Consider the following 17,612-nt stretch of genomic DNA (forward strand, 5'->3'; position numbering starts at 1 on the left):
TTTGGGGCTCTGCCTGATTTTGATTTGATTTTGATTTCGCCTTATGGTGCTGGTTTTGGCGTTGGGTTGAACTGTTTGTTTACATAGATACGACGTACTTACCTGCTTGTGATTACGAATCCAGTGCTTCACTTTGAAAAAAGTAACTGAACATTAAGACGAGGTTGTTTCATTGCCCAGCTCTCTAACTCCTTGTCCGGGTAATACACCGGCGATAAGCTAACCATTGGTAAAAACCTGGGAAGTAGACGTGGACACACTGGGATCGCGGCCTTGTTAACAAGGCTAGACTCTTCGAAGCAGTTGAACAATGCAGCTAGTTTGAATCCTTGAAGTTCGGAGCACCGTTTCTCGACGGGTGAGAGGACATGGGCTGCATTTGATGTCTATGGATGACTTGAACACAGCCCCACGATTCGAATAGAAAGTCTTTAGATTCGGACACGAGATTTGTTGTTCACCTTCGTAGTATGTGCGCCTCAATCTGGAGCCTAAAGTCACTTATCATTTTACGCGGGGAGGATTCCTTGCCAGACAGCCCACTATTTGCTTCTAAATTTAATCCCTTACAGGCTTACCAGGCCCTGGGCAGGCATTTCCACCCTGTTACTCTGGCTCGTATTAGTTTGTGGATTGCGCACCGATGTGTCCACGAGTTTGGGGGAGGAACTGTTGTTGGAACGAGCGCCCCACTATTTTGTCTCTTGCTCGCTCTTTCCTCTCCCCAGGCTCTTCCCCATTGGTCGCTATCAGCCCCGAGGCAGACATGCCAACGCCAAAAGACTCGGACAAGTAATGAGGCGCTGAAGAAGGAACATGGGCGCCGTTGAGGTTGATTGCTCCTGCCAATACGACGCTGCGCGGCCACGCTGCGAGAATCTGCAACACGAGAAGGAAGGAGCAGGGCGACGCACGTAATACAGCTTGCTTTCCTTGTTTCTTTCTTGCCTTTTTTGTTTGTCGCCATTTCATTCTGTCTTGCTCTTTCCCGGTTTGTGAAGCTCATCAAAAGCAACCTGCGCTCCTGCCTTCCGGCTCCTCGATATGCGCCGCGCTTTCCTGTAGCTCCAAATCCTCGACCGCGCTACACTTCGAGGGGACGGGGACCGACGTGACCAGGTGGGCATCGCGACTGCCCACCTCTGAATCAACAAATTTGACAAATACGAGAAACCCCGGGGCGACAGAGAGACACAACGAACAAGCGCACGGAATAGTGCAGGCGACTGGCGGCAGGCGGCACAGCAGGCACGAACACGAATGCACACAGCCCTGCTCGTGTCTCCCGAACAAAGCCCTGTCCTTGCATCGAGTGCGTGCCGACTGTGAGCTGTTTCTTGTTTGGATCTTTTTTGCTTCTTTGGCGCGTTTGGCCGCCCCTATCGTCATCGCGTCTTGGCGGCCATCCCATTCCGGTCTCATTACGTTTTTGCTTTTTCTGTTGTGATTATTACGCATCTCTTTTATTGCTTCTTTCTCTTTTCTGCCAAACGAACCATGTTCTCCCGCTTCCACCATCGGCGAGGGGCGTCGAACTCAACGCCGACATCCCCTATACCACCCGGCACCGATCAATTGACAGCATGGGAGCCGCCTGACCTGCAATACAAGCAGCAACCGCAGCACTCCGTCGCACAGCGGCCGCTATCGACGGGCAGTATGGGCGATGCAACAGTCACGGCGGCAGCTTCGGCCGTAGGCAACACGGCAGGGGCAACTACTTCGACAGGAACAACAGCAGCGCCCTCCGCGTCCAACATGCCTCCGTCTCTCCCACCGATCACCCGTGTCGCGTCTTCTATTGGGACCTCGTCCGACGCCGACTACAACTTCCTCAGCGACCCGGCCGCGAAACCGAATCTCCCTCCTGCCGGCCCATCCTACTCTGCGCCGTCGACCTCGCTCGGCCACCGACGAACTCCTTACCAATCGACACAGCCTAACGTGCACTCGACGCCGCGCATCTACTCTCCACCTCAGATCAACGAACCCTCTCCCCAGCCCCAGCCAGCGACAACGAGCGAGTCCGGCTTTATCGGCGGTGTTGCTCTGGCGAATCTCCGGCGGCACGGTGCACAAGATCTGTCGACGGCTGCGGCAACAGCAGCAACAGTGAATGCGTCGAAGCGGCCGTCCTCTTCTCTGTCCAACGTGGCAGCGTCGCCAACATCCACAGCCATGTCCTCGCCCGCAGTGTACGGCACGCCCGAGCGACGCATGTCCCGCTCCAAACCGCCTCCTCCGCCGATCAACACGAACCTCGCATCGCGGCAATATCTATCAGCACAAGGCGCCAACGGCGGCAAGGACCCGCGTTCGGGCAGCAAGTCAGCAACGTCCTTTGTCACGCCAACAGATCTCAAGTCGTCCGCTGCCGCAGCTGCGGCAGCAGCCGCAACAGCCGCAAATATCGCCAACGAAGCGTACAACCAAAGCTCTCGAACTTCCCACGGTGCAACAAGCAGCAGCGCGGCGAGTGCGGCCGCTGCTGCGAATGCTCGGACAAAGAAGAGCCTACCCTTTCTGCGGAAAAACCCCGTGTCTACTTTACTTGGCCGCCGCAAGACCGGGGTAGGTGGTTCCGATGTCACCGGCCTGTCGAATGCCAACGCCGACGGGCCGGTTTATGTGCCCATCCGTGGCACACGCGTTCACGATTTTAGTGCGCCCGGACCACGCCGTGCGGTTCCACCGGATGCGCCTGCGGTCACCACATCGGCTGCGGCCGCAGCGGCTATGGCTGCCATTGCCAATGTCGGTGGCAGCCCCCGCCCTAATTCGGCGACCAGTCCTTCTTCGAAACAGGCGCCCGTTCCTTCGCAGATCCCCAACAACATACCTTCCTCCTCAAATGTAGGCTCCGCCGGCGTCGATACTGCACCACCGCAGCTGAGGTCCACAGACATAAGCTCCGCACGGCTGTCTCACTCGACACCGCAGCCGACGTCATCTTCTTCTTCCTACCCGTCCAGCCGAAACTCGTCGGTTACACCAGACGCAACACAAAATTCCGTGGCCCCATTACCAAAACTAGGACAAGGACAAGGTCCAGCAGAGACACAGATACAGACACAGACACTAGTACAGGCACACATACAACCACAGGGACAACCACAGGGACAACCGCAGGGACAACCACAGCCGATGGCGGAGCAGCGAGGCGGCCCCATCCACATGCCCTCCCAGAACACCCTGCAAACCCTCCAGGAAAACCGCACGCTTTCATTTGGCGAGAAGCCCCTGCCAGAGCGACCCACCACCAGTGACGGTCCTTCCTCGTCCTCTGTGCGAACCGCGTCGACCTCTGCGCGATCGCGTGTTGTCTCGGCCGATGTCGCGTCCCTCTTGAAATCGTCGCCCTCCACAGGCACCACACGGTCGCACAATGTGTCCTTATCCGACGATCTGTCGCCCAACACCAACACCACCGACAACGCAGACACAAACGATACCACTAGCGGCCTGCCATCGACCTCGGCCACCACGCCCGCGTCGGTGGCCTCGGTGGCTGCGTCTGCGCTGCCGAAGCATATGAAGAGCACCTCCTCCCGCTTTAGTTTTATGATTGGCTCAGCCAGCGAGGAGAAAATGCTTGAGGAGCGCCACCGGCAGAAGCAAGCCGAGAAAAAGGCCACAGGCGGCGGCGGCGACGGTTCCGACGACGATGGCATGGGCACGCGCGACTCGCGCTTTGACGATTTGGACGACGACGGCTACGACTACGACGCCATGATGGACGACGATGGTCTCGAGGAGCGCATACCGGGCGTCAACGCCGACGCCGACGAATACGAAGAAGACGATGCCCATCTGTTCCGCTCGGAGGACGATTACGAAGAAGAGATTCCCCACAGCGGACTGGACGAAGAGGACGTTTCCGAGACGGGTCTCGGCGGGCTGAGTCTTGATGATGAGCCCACGTTGCACATCGAGGCCGAAGACGACGATCCAGAAGGCGTGGACCCGGACAACGACCAAGAGAATTTCGCTGGCTTCGTCTTCCAGCGCTCCAACCCCGCCTCGTCCCTGGTGAGCCCGACCAGTGCTGGTGTTACGGCTACGCCGCGTGATGCAGCCGGTCGTGTGATTGGCTTTGCCCTAACGATAGATGCGACACCCGACAACTACCCTCCCTCCGCCTCGTCGCTCTCGTCTCTCGATCCCCACGGCGTTGCCGATACCGTTGTGCCAAACACTGGAGCGAGCGCAGAAACAAATACCGCCAAGAAACCGGAAGTTGGGCACTCTTTGCTCTCGAATGATGATGTACATACGCGTTACGAGGAGCAAGAATACGAGGCGTTTAATGGTGACGACTACGGAGGTGATGACTCCCACGAGGACATGGACCAGTACGAAAACGAGGTCGACAATGTCGAACTTACGGTCACCTTGCAACCCCAGCCAACGACCGTTAACTACAATACCGTAGCGCAGCCCAACCCTGCCTCGAACCCGACCTCCTATGGCGACGACCTCTACTACGACCAGGGCCTCGCCGACGAGCTCAACTTTGGCCAGACAGAATCGTCCGGTGCTGTGTTTGACGAGTCCATCTTTGATCTCGACGACACGGACGAATACGGTCGTCCGATCCCCGGTGCCTTTGCCGCGGCCCAAGCGGCCCAACGCGCCGCCATGGCTGCTGCTATCGAAGCCGCCTCGTCTGGTCCAGCCTCGGGCTCCGCGCGACACGAATCCGATGTGCCGTCGTCTGAGTTGTCTGACAAGTCTCCAGACGCCGACTCGACCGCTCATACATCGATGAGTGTGGCCGGCATGGCACACGGCAGGAATGACAGACACGGACCGATGGCCCCGACGCAGTCGACGCAGACTACGGACTCCCCGTCCGTCCCCCTGCTCTCCTCTCAGTTTGCACCTGTCCGCAAGAGCGAAGACTCGTTGACAGCCCTGCGCCGGCAGCTACCGCCTATCATGACCGATGCCGAGCGCGTTGACGCATACCAGGCAGCTCTGGCCGCCGCTGCCTATAAGGCTGCCGCCTCGGGCAAGTTCCGTCGTGACTCGTCGTCGACCCGCTTCTCCCCGGAGCCGACCAGCTCGCCCCCGGCGTTTGACATGGACGACATTCGAGGTACTGGTCTGGGTCTGCAAGGACAGACCCTAGATGCGGACGGCGGCGTCGTTGAGGTCTCGTCACCCGTTGCCACTGCTGCACAAGTGCTGGGATCGGATGGAGGCCTTGCAGGTCTGCCGGGCCCGGGCTCCGCCTCCCACCTGGCGTACGCTTTCACCAGTGAGCGCGACATGGACTATCAGTATGACTTTGATGACGACACTGGTGCATACACGCAGGATATGGATGACTATGATCTCGATGACGACGCTATTATCGCCGAAGCGAACGCCGAGGTTCTGGCCAACGACATGGATGGATTCTACGGCCAGGAGTTCAATTTTTACTCGGCCCCGCTCCCGCAGTCGTCACGCAACAACAACAGCCACGGTAGTAGCAGCAACAGCAACAATAACAAGAATGCCGACATAGACCGGATCCAGTATGCGAATGGCGGCTATTTTATTCCTGATGGCATCGGCCGTAGCACGTCTGGCCGCGTTGTGTCCCGCGAGCCCAACCTCACGCCCATCACAGAGCGCTCCGAGTACTCTAACCGTAACAGCGTTATGTCTCTGGCGGTGCCGCCATACGGAAGCAGCAGCGAACTCCGCTCGCCTGGGCTGGCGCAGCTTGCCCTGCTGGCTGAGGGTGACAACAGCGACCTCAGCCTGTCGGCACTGCTGCGCCTGCGGAGCCGGACCTTTGGTGGCAGCAGTGTCAGCTCGAGCCGCGAGGGCAGCCCCATGCTCATGCAGAGCAAAGATAAGGACCTCCGCGAACGCGGCGACCGCGACAATGCCTCGTCGCCCTTTCCTGGACCGACGGCGTCGCAGCTTCAGTTGGTCTCCAAACAGTACCCCCTGCCGGCGCAGTACCACCACCGCACGGCCTCGGGTGGCGGCAGTGGCAGTGGCAGTGGCGGTGGCGGTGGCGGCATCACCTATTCGCCTCGCGGTGCGGCGGGCAGCGACCTTAACTCAGACAACGGCAGTGAGTGCGGCAGCCCGACGCTCACGAACCTGCACCCCGGGACCAGTGGTGGCGGAGGTGGCAGTGGCTATGGTGCTAACAACATGTTGCCGTTGCCGACATCGCCGATCCCTCCGGCGAGCAGTTTCCCTCCGGTGATGGAGGAGGACGACGAGATGCTCGAGATGACCGAGGCCATGCCTGAGACTGCCGAGATCGGTGGGGCGGACGCAGAAGCGCACGCGGTGGCGGACACAGCGGTGGTGGGCCAGTCGGATGTGGGGGGCGGCCAGAGTGCCATCAGCTCGGCTTCGGGGTCCATGCTCTGGATGCACAACCCGTTGCAGCGCAGCGGCAGTGCCCGTACCAATACGAACACAGGCCACGGCTACGGCACCGGCACCAGCGAGAACAACACCGTCCTGCCCGAGGACCAGCGCCAGCAGCTGCGCCTCAAACAAATGCACGACTCGGAGGTCTTGGACCTGGAGCAGCAGCTGCAGGTCAAGGCGCGCGAGACGGAGCAGATGCAGAAACAGCTGGAGTGGTTGAGGACGCAGCAACATCTGCTTCAACAACAGCAGCTGCAGCAACAGCAACAGCAACAGCCACAGCCGCTGCCACAACAACAGCAGCAGCCGACAGCGGACGCATCGCCCATCTCCCCCGCCCGTGGTCCGCCACCGCCCATCCCTCCCATGTCGTCGCGCCGTCCGGGCAGAGGCCACGGCCACCGCCATAAGGGGTCCTCGGACAGCATATCGTACGTCAAGGAAGAAGAGGCCGAGAGCAGCGAGAGCCGGTGGGTGATGGAGCGGCGGCGGCTGGCCGAGACGGGCGAGGTCGAGCTGTTGGAGCGCGAAGTGGTCAAGAGGATATGAGCCTGGACTTGGTCTTGGCCTTCTCTCTCTCTTTTTTATTCGATGCCTTTCGGTTTTTTTTTTTGTTTTTTTTTTTTTTTTTGTTTTACGATGTTGGAGGAGTCAGCGAGCGTTTTACATTACTCTTCCTTTTGTTGAATTACCGCTTTCTTCCACTTTCCACTTGCTCAGCATTCTAGGCGTTGGAGATGGGTTTCTCTCCTTTGGACAGGACGGCGTCCATTTTACGGTGTACAAAAGTTTTTGACCATATCCTTTACCAAGCGGAATCAGAATAGAGATGGTAGATATGGGGTGGGATGGAAAATGGTGGGGAGTTTCCACGAGCTGCAGACTTTCCACCAGGATGCATTTTTATTTTTCTTTGATACCACTTGACCGCAACACTGCGGTCGATAATATTTTTGGAACGGTATATTTTATTGAATTGGATAAAGACCGCACACAAGCACTTTTAATCAACTGGTTTGCCTCCCTTTTCTTTTTTGTGTTCTTTTCCTATTGTCATATCTGGCCATTCTCTCTTCACCAGCAACTGGCTTTCTCATGTATCCGATGGCAAAATGGGCACGCTCTTCATCCAGTGGTAGGCGTTTGAGTTGCCCGTTTGAAATTGAATGCATGCGAGGTCCAAACATTATTTCCTGCTCGTCATGAACCGCCTGTACGCGCAGGCCTTCTCGCCGGCCATCCCGCCGCCCCAGCCCTCTACGCAGCGTGTCTCAAATCGAGTTGATGATGCCAAGTTGACGCCCACCCGCTTGTCATTTAACTCATTTACCGACAGACGTTTACAAAACGTTCTTGCGTCCTTTCTCCCTTTAACCGCAACCCGAAGAGAGGAAATAAGATGAGAGAATTCAGGAAGAGCTTCAGACACGGACCGCCAATATGCAATATCGAGCAACTGAATTACCGAGAAATCACAAAACTTACGATTCTACCGCCCAGCGGCTGTTCCCCCGCAACCATAGGCTCGTCCGTTTCTGGTGCTACCGAAATTTGCTGTTCAGGGCATCCTATCGTTATGAAGAGACTTTAAAAGAATGGCCCCCCTTTCGACACACACCATGTTGGCAACCACTTCGACCTGTACCAAACCCACCTGCTTGTCGGGATAACCGCCAACATGCTTCCGTCTCTACTCATTGTCCTCGGCGCTGCAGCCGCTACGACTTGGGCGCACACCTGCCCCGTCGCCGACACGTCCATTGTGGCGCACAGTGGAACGCCCGTCGGCAAGATAGAAGCTCACAATGGCTTTGACATGTACATTTCCAAGCCTGAAGGCAATGCCACCAAGGCTGTGTTGTACCTGACGGACGTCTTTGGCATCCAACTGGCAGAGAACAAACTGCATGTCCCCCCCCCAGCTCCGTGCACGACCAAGTCCATTCACCCGCACACTCACTGACCGCCGACGCAGCCTCGCCGATTCGTTTGCCCGTGCCGGCTTCTTGACGGTGGCCCCCGACTTGTTCAACGGCACACCCGCTCCGGGTGACATCAATGTGCCCGGGTTCAACACCACGGCCTTCCTCAACGACCACGGCCCTGCACAGACCGATCCCATTGTCGCCGCCGGCCTCGCATACATCCGCAGCCTGGGCATCACACGCGTTGGCGCCACGGGCTATTGCTTTGGCGGACGCTACGCCTTCCGTGCGGGCAGCAATCTGACGACGACGTCGATTCGGCCGGGGCAGGGCGCACGCGCCGTCTTTGCCGCACACCCAAGCATGCTCGGCGACGAAGAGATCGCGGCGATCCAGGGCCCGGCCAGCGTCGCGGCGGCCGAGACGGACGCGTTGATGCCGGCGGCGCGGCGCACCGAGATTACGGCGCTGCTGCAAAATTCGGGCCAGGAGTACAGCTTTGCGGTATACGGCGGCACGAGCCACGGGTTCGGTGTGCGGGTGAACGTGACGGATCCACGGCAAAAGTTTGCCAAGGAGGAGGCGTTCTTGCAGGCGGCGCGGTGGTTCTCAGTGTGGCTGTAGAGCGGGCAAGGGCACGGACGAGCAAAGCAAAATGCCCGGCAGCTCGAGTTGAAGAAGTGACAGTCTGAGTTCTCGTATACTGTGAATGTGAAATATCAGTAGTGTCATCATACGGCATGGCGCCTTGCGGCATTACTGTGATACGGAAAATGGCCTCTGAGCCGCCCACAGCCACGCCACCCTTACCCAGCCTCGACCACCAGACCAATTTACCCAGAACCGAGCAGGGGCCAATTGCCCATTATACCATTATACCGGCGGCTCCATGCTGCGCTTCGGTACCGAAAATCAATTCAAATAGCACTCTACCCCCCAAAGCATAAACGTTGAAATTGATTGACATAGGAGATCCGCTACAGATGAGCCTGTGGGGGATTGTACGTACGTATTTAACGGACAGCGATCGCCCTCGAATCGTCTGCAAATGCACAAATTGCGCCGCCTGTACCTAGCAATTCTCCGATTTAATTTGGAGATGAGTGTGTCCGCCGGAAATCGTCATGGCAAACTACGTCAATGACGAGGACAGCTCGAGCTGTGCATAAATGTGACGAGGCTAGCTCTTCGACAGCACCGTGGCCGTTCTGCAGACGTGTCTGTGCGGCGCAGCGGACCTCGCGTCTCGAAATATGCCCTGGCTTGTCCCGGAGTCGTAGTCCGTTGGGGAGCTCGTGTGTCCGCGATATTATAGACGCCCACTTATGACGTTTTTGACCAGTCGCTGATCCACGCGGTCTGTTGCATGTGATGATCTGCCCTTTGCATGGTGTCGAATATTGGTTGGCACGGCATGAATCGGGGGTTGCCGAAAGTCACGCTGGCGACGTTGCTGAAGCTCAGCTGTCAAGTGGCCAGTGGTCAGCACCAACAAATATAAATAGGACGACGGATGGCCATCGTGACCATTGAAGGGAAACATCTCGACACCATCACCCAAGACAGAAACAGAAACAGACAACGCTCGTCCTCTCATACAACAACCACCTCCCAAACATAACATCATCACATCCTTCACATCCACAATGGCCGCTCCCATCCCCGTCGCCAGCCTCGGCCGTGATGCCAAGGTCTCCGAGGCCGTCCGCGAGCGTCTCCTGCCAGACTACGATGGTGGGTGAACTACCCATACACCCCTTCTCGTTTGCTGGCTTTCTGCTAACGTCTCAAGTCGTCCACACGTGCCTCGACCTGGCCGCCGCCGAGGTCGAGCTGCCCGCCCTCTTTGGCGGCAACCTGCAGACGGCCAACGCGGCCGGCCTGGGCAGCAACGCCACCAAGCCCGCCGACCAGCGCGCCGTTCCCCAGCTTGTCCTCTTTGGCGGCGACATTCCCGACGACGAGGTCAGCCGCATCACGGCCGCCATCCGCGCGCAGGCGCCGGCCGTGCGGTCCGTCAAGGTGTCGAAGCTGGACGTGCTCAAGGCGGGCGGCCTGGGACCCAACCCGGACGTGATTGCCAAGGTGTACCGGAAGAAGATTGCCAAGGACGAGTAGGGTGTCGACGGGAGATGGGGTGTCTACCGGGGGGCGTCGGATGGATTGGACGAGGTGACTGCAAGGCGTGCATCCTCAACGTAGGTCGAGTTCCAACCTTTTATTTGTCAGTAGACAGTACATTTTCTCGCTCAAAATGGAAAACTCGTCGTTCCTTGTGTCGCTTCTAAGTGTGTTTGCCAGACAACGAAAAAGCCATTTTGTAGTTCACATATGCACGTAGTGTATGGAGTAGAAGTCGACAGGGTACAGACGCCACAGTAATGGTGGCAAACAATGGGAGAGACCTGCGTGCATCACGCATCCGCACAACAGAGTTCAGTTCAATACTGTCCGCATGCAAGGTTACGGAGAAAGTCAACTATGGACGACACGGACCAAGGTGACTGATGCTGCTCGCTTTTCCGGGCCCCCTTTTGCGACGACGGCCTTGGCTGGCCCATCGACAGTGCCTTACAAGACAGTCATGCCCACAAAGTGCCGCGTCCCAAAGACGCCTGGCACGGCCAAGGCCAACACGTTCCAGTGCCCAGCCGGCAGTAACGGCAAGAAGTCTGTGGCCCAGCAGTTGCATTCGCGCACGCCAGAGACCAAACCACACCCAGCACGCGAGGCCAAGGACATTGTCGCGCTCATCAAGGAGATCAAGGCCACGGCTGAACGCATCGCCACGGCCGCTGCGGATACGGCGGCTACTTCCAGCTTTGGCAAGGGGAATGACGACGACGACGACGACGTCGACCGTCCGGCCACCAGCGGAGGTGTTCGACTTGTGGCCAAGAACAATGACGGGGGCGTGAGTGGAGGGAGTGATTAGATTCGGAGCGAGTGGAAGGTGACGGACGGGTGACGAAACTGGGCCTCGAGAGGCAGCTGATAAAGGCACTGGGGATATCGATGGATGCAACGGGAGATGAAGAACTAGAGAGTACGAGTCAGAGACGTGGCGTGGCAGAAGCAGAAGCAGAAGCATGGTCTCAAAGAAGCACAGGTATAATGTGACGGACTGGCATTTTGTCAGATGTCTGAAACCGGTGATTTTTATCTTTCAATGAAGTCGTTTGCAAAGTGACGGCGACGTGACTTTTGTGGGTTGCCTACACTCATTCGATTGCACAGCCGTCCAGTCGACGAAACCACAAAGCCGGCGACGATAACCCAACTGAAGCTTGTGAACGGCGATTTGGTTACAGTGACTCTGCCCAACGTACATGGGCGGGCCAAGTTGTGGTCATGATCGACGTATGGGCTTCCTGGAGATAAGAATGACCACACTCGGTCGTCTGCACCACTGTCTTGTTGTCACGAATAAGCACGAAACAGATATATTTCCGGTACAAAAAGGCAAAGAAAAAGTTGCAGCAGAAACCGCATCGTCGAGTTTCCGCCAAAAAAGTCGACGCGGCGACTTCAAAAAGCTGGGGACTGTCCGTGGATCGAACACGGGACCTCTCGCAAGTTTCGCAAACTCAGGGTGTTCCCTAAGCGAGAATCATACCACTAGACCAACAGTCCTGGTCGTGCTGCTGCTGCTGCTGCGCCTGTTGTTCCGGTCGGGCTAACTAGAGGTTTACTAGGAGGATACCATGTGGGAATTCCAACTCTGCTGCCGTCTCCACGTGCTCCTGTCGTGTCAGCCTCGCGGCCAAACATTTCCAGATAGAAGACATAGACAATGGGCATGATGGCGACAGGCATCGGGCGCCACGAATCGTGGTCATGGCTGAGCTGTGGTTGATGGCTTAAGTTGTGATCGTGGGTTTTGCGTTGTAATGGGCATTCTTTCCCCTCTTCCCCGCACAACGTGCAGTGTGGGAATGGTTGGAGTAGGGAAGCTGCAAGATTGCGTCTCGTCTCCTTGTCCCGTTGTCTCCTGTTTTGGCAGTAAATCAACAACTCGAACGTGGCTGTGATCAGCAGATGCCTGACTAAATAAGCAACTATAATTAGCCTCTCAACCACTGCTCTCCCATCGTCGTACACCGTCTCACCTCTCCACTGTCCACTCACCGCCATGAGCCTCGACAAATTCAACCTGCCCAGCTCCATGCGGGCGCTAGGTCTGTCTCCGATGTGCATGTGCCATGTATCGTGTGTCCCTCACTGACGACATCTAGAATATGCCTCTGCCCGCAACTTCTCCGTCGTCACCAAAGCCCTCCCCCCCGTCCGCCCCCACGACGTCTTGATCAAAGTCAAAGCCTGCGGCGTCTGCGGCACCGACGTCCACATCCACCACGGCGAATTTGGTGCCGTCTTTCCCCTGGTGCCGGGCCATGAGACGGTGGGCGTCGTCGCTGCGTTTGGCAGCGCGGTGTCTGGCTTTGCGGTGGGCGACCGCGTCGTCGCCGACAACTCGGAAGTGTGCGCGTCGTGCCACTACTGCCGGCGCGGCCAAGAGCTGTTTTGCGAGCGCTTTGTCGCGCACGGCGTCGTGGTCGACGGCGGCTTTGCCGAGTACGCCGCGTACCCGGCGCATCGCGTCTTTTTGCTCCGCAGCGACACGCTGACCGACGCCGACGCGACGCTGCTCGAGCCGGCCGCGTGCGCCGCCCACGGGCTCGACCGCATTGCGCCCGCAATGGGCTCGACCGTCCTGGTGTTGGGCGCGGGGCCCACGGGACTCGTGCTGGCCCAGATGCTGCGCGCGAACGGCGGCTGCCGCACGGTGCTGGCCGCGCCGCCCGGCCCGAAACTGGACGTGGCCCGGTCGCTCCAGGCGGCCGACGAGTTTGTCGAGCTGCCCCGCGACGCGGCGGCGTCGGCCCAGGCGCTGGCGGCGCTCCGAAGTGACAACCCCTACGGCTTCGACATTGTCGTCGAGGCCACCGGCAGCGCCGCCATTCTCGCGCAGGCCATCGACTACGTCGCCAAGGCCGGCACGCTCGTCGTGTACGGCGTGTACAACGACGCCGACACGGTCGCGTTCGCGCCCAACAAGATCTTCAAAGACGAAATCACCATCCTGGGCTCGTTTAGCCAGACGCACAAGTTCCCCGCGGCCCTTGACTACCTGACGCGCGGCCGCGTCGCCGTCACGGGCATTGTCAACAAGACATACCGGATTGAGCAGTGGCAGGAGTGTCTGGACGCCATGGCCAACAAGACCGTCATCAAGGCGGCCATTGTGTTTGACTAGGGTAGGCGGGGTGGATGTGCATAGGATGACATGGGCAGTATCAAGGTACGATGAGCGAGGTGTTTGAATGTGTGTGTTGCAAGGCTGGTGGTGTTTTTCTAGATTCTCGTATGTTATTAAACGATAAGGGCGAGGTCGGTACATATCCGGCAAATTATAAAATAATAAACTTTAAACATTCTTTTTGGCCAGGATCTACTTTGCTTGGGAACGTGACTGCGGCCCCATGTCCTCGCCTTTTAAAAACCATACATGTTTTCGTCTTCCGTATAACCCCAATCTAAACCATTGTTAGCAACAAGCAGGGATACGCAACGTAGGACGGCGCAATCGATAATGGTTCCAACTCACCTCTCAGGACTGGCAGCACCGCATTCTGAATCATGGCGGGTGGTCCGCACAAGAACACGACGCTGTCCTCGGCCGGCGCAAACAAGGTCTCCCGGATCAGACCGGCGTCGACGTGGCCGCGCCGCCCCTGCCACGCTTTGTCGGCGTGGCTCAGAATGTGCGTAATCTTCATCTGTTGCTGGTCCCGGCTCGCTGCGTTCTTGGCCAGGGCATCGAGCTCGTCTCGAAGCAGGATGTCACCCTCTGCCTTGTTGGCGTCGATGACGCGCAGCTGCGTCTCGTCGCCGCTCGTGAGCAGGATGCGTGCGATCAGGGCAAACCCCGGCGTCACGCCCGAGCCGCCCAGCACGAGCGACACGCGGGCAAAGCGCCGCGCGCGGCCCTCGATGGTAAAGGCTCCGTGGCCGTCGTACGTGATCTCGCCGGTCGGTCCGCGCATCTCCACCTCCTCGCCCAGTGGGACGCAATCAAGAATGTTGGACATGGCACCGCCCGGCTGCGACACGTCCGGAAAGTACGTCTTCACCGTCAGCTCGAACGTGCCGTGGCCATCCCGCACGGACTCTGTGTCGTCGTCGTCGTCGTCGTCGTCGTCGTCGTCGTTCGCTTGGCGTTTCGCCGTGGTATTGGCCTGGCCGCTTGGCAGCGCGGGCAGCAAGGGCCGCGTCGGGGTGTAGCTCCGGACGAGCATGCGGTCTTGCATGTGGAAGCCGATCAGGATGTGTTGGCAGGTGCCGAGTCCCAGGGTGTCCTTGCCGTCCGGCAGCTGGAACGTATACTTGCGCGTGTCGTGCGAAATGTCGCGGCGGTCGACCAGCCGGACGGGCACCCATCGGTGTTTTTGTATGGCCAGCCCGCTGGGTCTGCCCTCGTCGGCCGTCGCCTGTTCCTTGGCGGCAGCCTCCGCAGTCTGCTGGATAAACTGCCGTGCCTTGTCCGTCACCGACCCTAGAGCGCATTCTTTGTTTTCATCACAGTCAGCATTTGCCTGTGCCTTCGCTGGAATCTCACTACCTCACGTACCATTCAGCTTCGCATAGGCGTAGTCGTCGTGGATGCTCGCAAACTCGTCCGTCGTTTGCTGGTGGACCTTGCCAGCATGTGCCAGGATGGCCGCTTTGCCGCCGGGATGCCAGCGCAGCACACTCGTCGCGTCGTACACCCGGCCATCGACGACGAGCCAGCAGTCGTCCTCTTGGCCGTGCTTCTCGATCTCGTCGCGCGTGAACTGCTTCTCCGGCACCGCCGACGCCTGCTGCGCCGCGGCAATCTGGTTCTCCGCGCTGGGCTGCATCCAGCCGCCGTCGCCCGTTCCTGGCTCGACGGGGTGCCTGAACAGCACAGCCAGCATGTCCGAGTCGGGGCGTTCCACCGGCTCCGCCTGGACGACGTAGTGGCAGTTGTTCATCATGCCCATAATGTTCCAGTTGGGCTTCTCCGGCTGCGTGTTCTTGAAGACGTCGAAGCAGCGGACCGTGATGCTCTGCGCGCCCACGAGCTGCACCACGTCGACGTCGACGTGCCAGTGCAGCCAGGTCCAAAACTTGTGGCCGTGCCGGATCGGGTAGTCGGGCAGCGTGCGCACGCAATACAGCCACGTGCTGCCGCCATCCAGGGAGACTTCCACCCGCTGGACCGCGTGCCCGCCGCCGCCGTACGCATACCCTGCGACGCGGTAAGTGCGGCCTTTGCGCGCCTCGGCCAGCGGCACCGTTTCCCCGTGCGCGGGCTTGACAATCACCGAATTGAGGCTCTGCTCGTTGCAGAGCGTGTCGGGATGGTGGAACATGGCCTTGGCGAACGCGCCGTCCATGTCCGTGACGAAGCCGGGGAGCACACGGTTGTCCCAGATGTGGTAGTGCGAGCGGTTCTCTGTCGCCGTGATCCACACCTTGGACAGCCACTTCACACAGCGGCCGCCGACGTAGCCCGGTATGATCAGGCGGACGGGGTAGCCGTGGTCCGGCGGCAAAAAGAGGTCGTTCATCTGGTAGGCCAGCAGGACGTCGTTCGTCGGGTCCATGGCGTAGGCGAGCGGGATGCACGTTTCGTAGCGGCCCGCGCTGGGCGTGTCCGCCCCGGCAAAGTTGACCCAGTGCCGGGTCTGGCCGTCGTCTTCGGTCGGCAGCGCCTCCAGGACGCCCGACGACAGCAAGACGTCGCGCAGCAGCGGGCCCTTCCAGTACGCGCAGCTGGCGGCCCCCGCGCCCCAGTTGAAGCCTTTGCTCTTGCGGATCTGGTTCAGCTCCTTGCGGCGGTTGCCGTCACACGCCAGGAGGACAGGAATGTTGATGGTGTCGTAGCTGTCCTTGAGCTCGTCCATGGAGAGCGACACGGTTTTCGCGCCGCACGCAATGTCCAGCCGGTGGAACTCCCACAGGAGCCTCGGCACGGCGCCGTGGTTGCGCACATAATGGAGTTCATTCGGCGTGATGAGCCCGGCGTCGAAGAGGTGCGACAGATGCGGCTCCGCGTTCAGGGGATGTTTGCCGGTCAGGCGGATGAGGTCGGATGAGCGGGGCAGCCAGTTGTCGGGCGTGAACTGGTCCTGCTCGTCAATGGAAATCGTCGTCCTATTCGCAAGGCGCGGTGCCGCTCGACGGCCGTCGTTGACCTGGAGCGTCGACATGTACTGTTTCTCTCGCAGGAGGGTTTCCAAGAAGGCTTGCTCTTTTGGGCTGTACGTGTCTTTGTCCGCATGGCCGCTGTCTTGGTCTTGGCTGTCGTCCTTGGTCGTTTGCTCGTCTGCCTGCGTTGTGCCGCTTTCGTTCGTTCCTCGCGATTGCGTTCCCTCGTTTGTCTGTCGCTTGCTTGCATTCGCCGGCCACTTCTGCTGCTGCTTCATCCAGTCCTCTGTAGTATTAAGCACATAGCGCCAGCCGAGCGAGCGATACTCTGGGTGGCGTAGGTGAAAATCCTCCTGGCGCTGGATGACCTCCCGAAAATCGACCAGCTGGCCCTCCTTTTTCTCACGCTCTAGGGCAGCCAGGTCTTCCCTGGACCTCTCGATTTCCTGCACATAGTCGCCATAGCTGTCGCTGAGCCCTGGTATTCGGCCGTCGCGGTTCCGAAATCCAATGCGGTGGTTGTGCCGACTGGTCCAATTTGGCTCGTTGGCGATCGCCTCGGGCGAGGATCCCGGATGAGGGTTGAACGGGGCCATGTCTAGAATGTCGTAACGTTGCGGTGGAATTCAATGATTTCAATGATCCGGACTTGTTCACAACGAAGCGGCGTCGACTGCCTATTATGTGCTGGGCCTTGCATCCCCGGCGTTGTTATAAGAATATCAATCTCCGCGGAGACACCCGAAAATGACGTTTACTATGCGTCATCTGCGCCTAGTTTCCAGACAGAACCAAATAAGCGAGACATACCGCGTCAGTGGTGGCATTGGGAAGGCGGGGAAGCCAGTACAGGCGACAGAACTTTTGTCTCCAAACCCCATGTAAAATATATGCCAGAGGGATAATCCGCATTCCCCTCCACGCCATCTTTGCCGTTGCTGCGTGAAAAGCCAGAGACTTTCGTCGAAGCCAAGAAAAGGTGTACTGGCGTCGGTGGTGGTTCAGCGGGCCGCCATCAGGCACCCTTACCACTTAGGCACGGGCCGCTGGTGTCTGGCCTGGCACGTTTCCGGCGGCCAAAGCTGCTCAGTCAACTCCGTGGGCATCAGCGGGGAATCGACGGGGCAT

General features: G+C 58.8%; 6 protein-coding genes and 1 non-coding gene across 7 annotated transcripts; 5 read left to right on the forward strand and 2 right to left on the reverse strand.

The window, feature by feature from the left end:
* Positions 1-1,497: 1,497 nt before the first annotated feature.
* Positions 1,498-6,933, forward strand: SPSK_08282 (uncharacterized protein; the record flags this gene model as incomplete). The annotated part of the gene is made up of 1 exon (XM_016734886.1): positions 1,498-6,933. One exon carries the CDS (start codon positions 1,498-1,500, stop codon positions 6,931-6,933), a length of 5,436 nt encoding a protein of 1,811 aa, XP_016586941.1.
* A 1,129-nt stretch (positions 6,934-8,062) lies between these two features.
* Positions 8,063-8,933, forward strand: SPSK_09673 (dienelactone hydrolase family protein; the record flags this gene model as incomplete). The annotated part of the gene is made up of 2 exons (XM_016736245.1): positions 8,063-8,322; positions 8,360-8,933. 2 exons carry the CDS (start codon positions 8,063-8,065, stop codon positions 8,931-8,933), a joined length of 834 nt encoding a protein of 277 aa, XP_016586942.1.
* A 1,022-nt stretch (positions 8,934-9,955) lies between these two features.
* SPSK_09965 (uncharacterized protein) lies at positions 9,956-10,427 on the forward strand (the record flags this gene model as incomplete). The annotated part of the gene is made up of 2 exons (XM_016736530.1): positions 9,956-10,043; positions 10,102-10,427. 2 exons carry the CDS (start codon positions 9,956-9,958, stop codon positions 10,425-10,427), a joined length of 414 nt encoding a protein of 137 aa, XP_016586943.1.
* Positions 10,428-10,563: 136 nt separating this feature from the next.
* On the forward strand, positions 10,564-11,244 carry SPSK_09805 (uncharacterized protein; the record flags this gene model as incomplete). The annotated part of the gene is made up of 2 exons (XM_016736375.1): positions 10,564-10,597; positions 10,673-11,244. The coding sequence occupies 2 exons, from the start codon at positions 10,564-10,566 to the stop codon at positions 11,242-11,244; spliced, it is 606 nt and encodes a 201-aa protein (XP_016586944.1).
* A 604-nt stretch (positions 11,245-11,848) lies between these two features.
* On the reverse strand, positions 11,849-11,942 carry SPSK_11269. The gene has a single exon. It is a non-coding gene; the product is annotated as a tRNA-Pro (tRNA).
* A 499-nt stretch (positions 11,943-12,441) lies between these two features.
* Positions 12,442-13,566, forward strand: SPSK_09459 (alcohol dehydrogenase, zinc-containing; the record flags this gene model as incomplete). Its single annotated transcript, XM_016736031.1, has 2 exons — positions 12,442-12,487; positions 12,545-13,566. 2 exons carry the CDS (start codon positions 12,442-12,444, stop codon positions 13,564-13,566), a joined length of 1,068 nt encoding a protein of 355 aa, XP_016586945.1.
* Positions 13,567-13,805: 239 nt separating this feature from the next.
* SPSK_08411 (nitrate reductase (NADH)) lies at positions 13,806-17,080 on the reverse strand (the record flags this gene model as incomplete). Its single annotated transcript, XM_016735009.1, has 3 exons — positions 13,806-13,846; positions 13,918-14,877; positions 14,941-17,080. 3 exons carry the CDS (start codon positions 17,078-17,080, stop codon positions 13,806-13,808), a joined length of 3,141 nt encoding a protein of 1,046 aa, XP_016586946.1.
* Positions 17,081-17,612: the final 532 nt, after the last annotated feature.

The sequence above is a fragment of the Sporothrix schenckii genome, assembly GCF_000961545.1.
Source record: "Sporothrix schenckii 1099-18 chromosome Unknown Cont44, whole genome shotgun sequence".
In the NCBI taxonomy this organism is placed as follows: Eukaryota; Fungi; Ascomycota; class Sordariomycetes; order Ophiostomatales; family Ophiostomataceae; genus Sporothrix; species Sporothrix schenckii.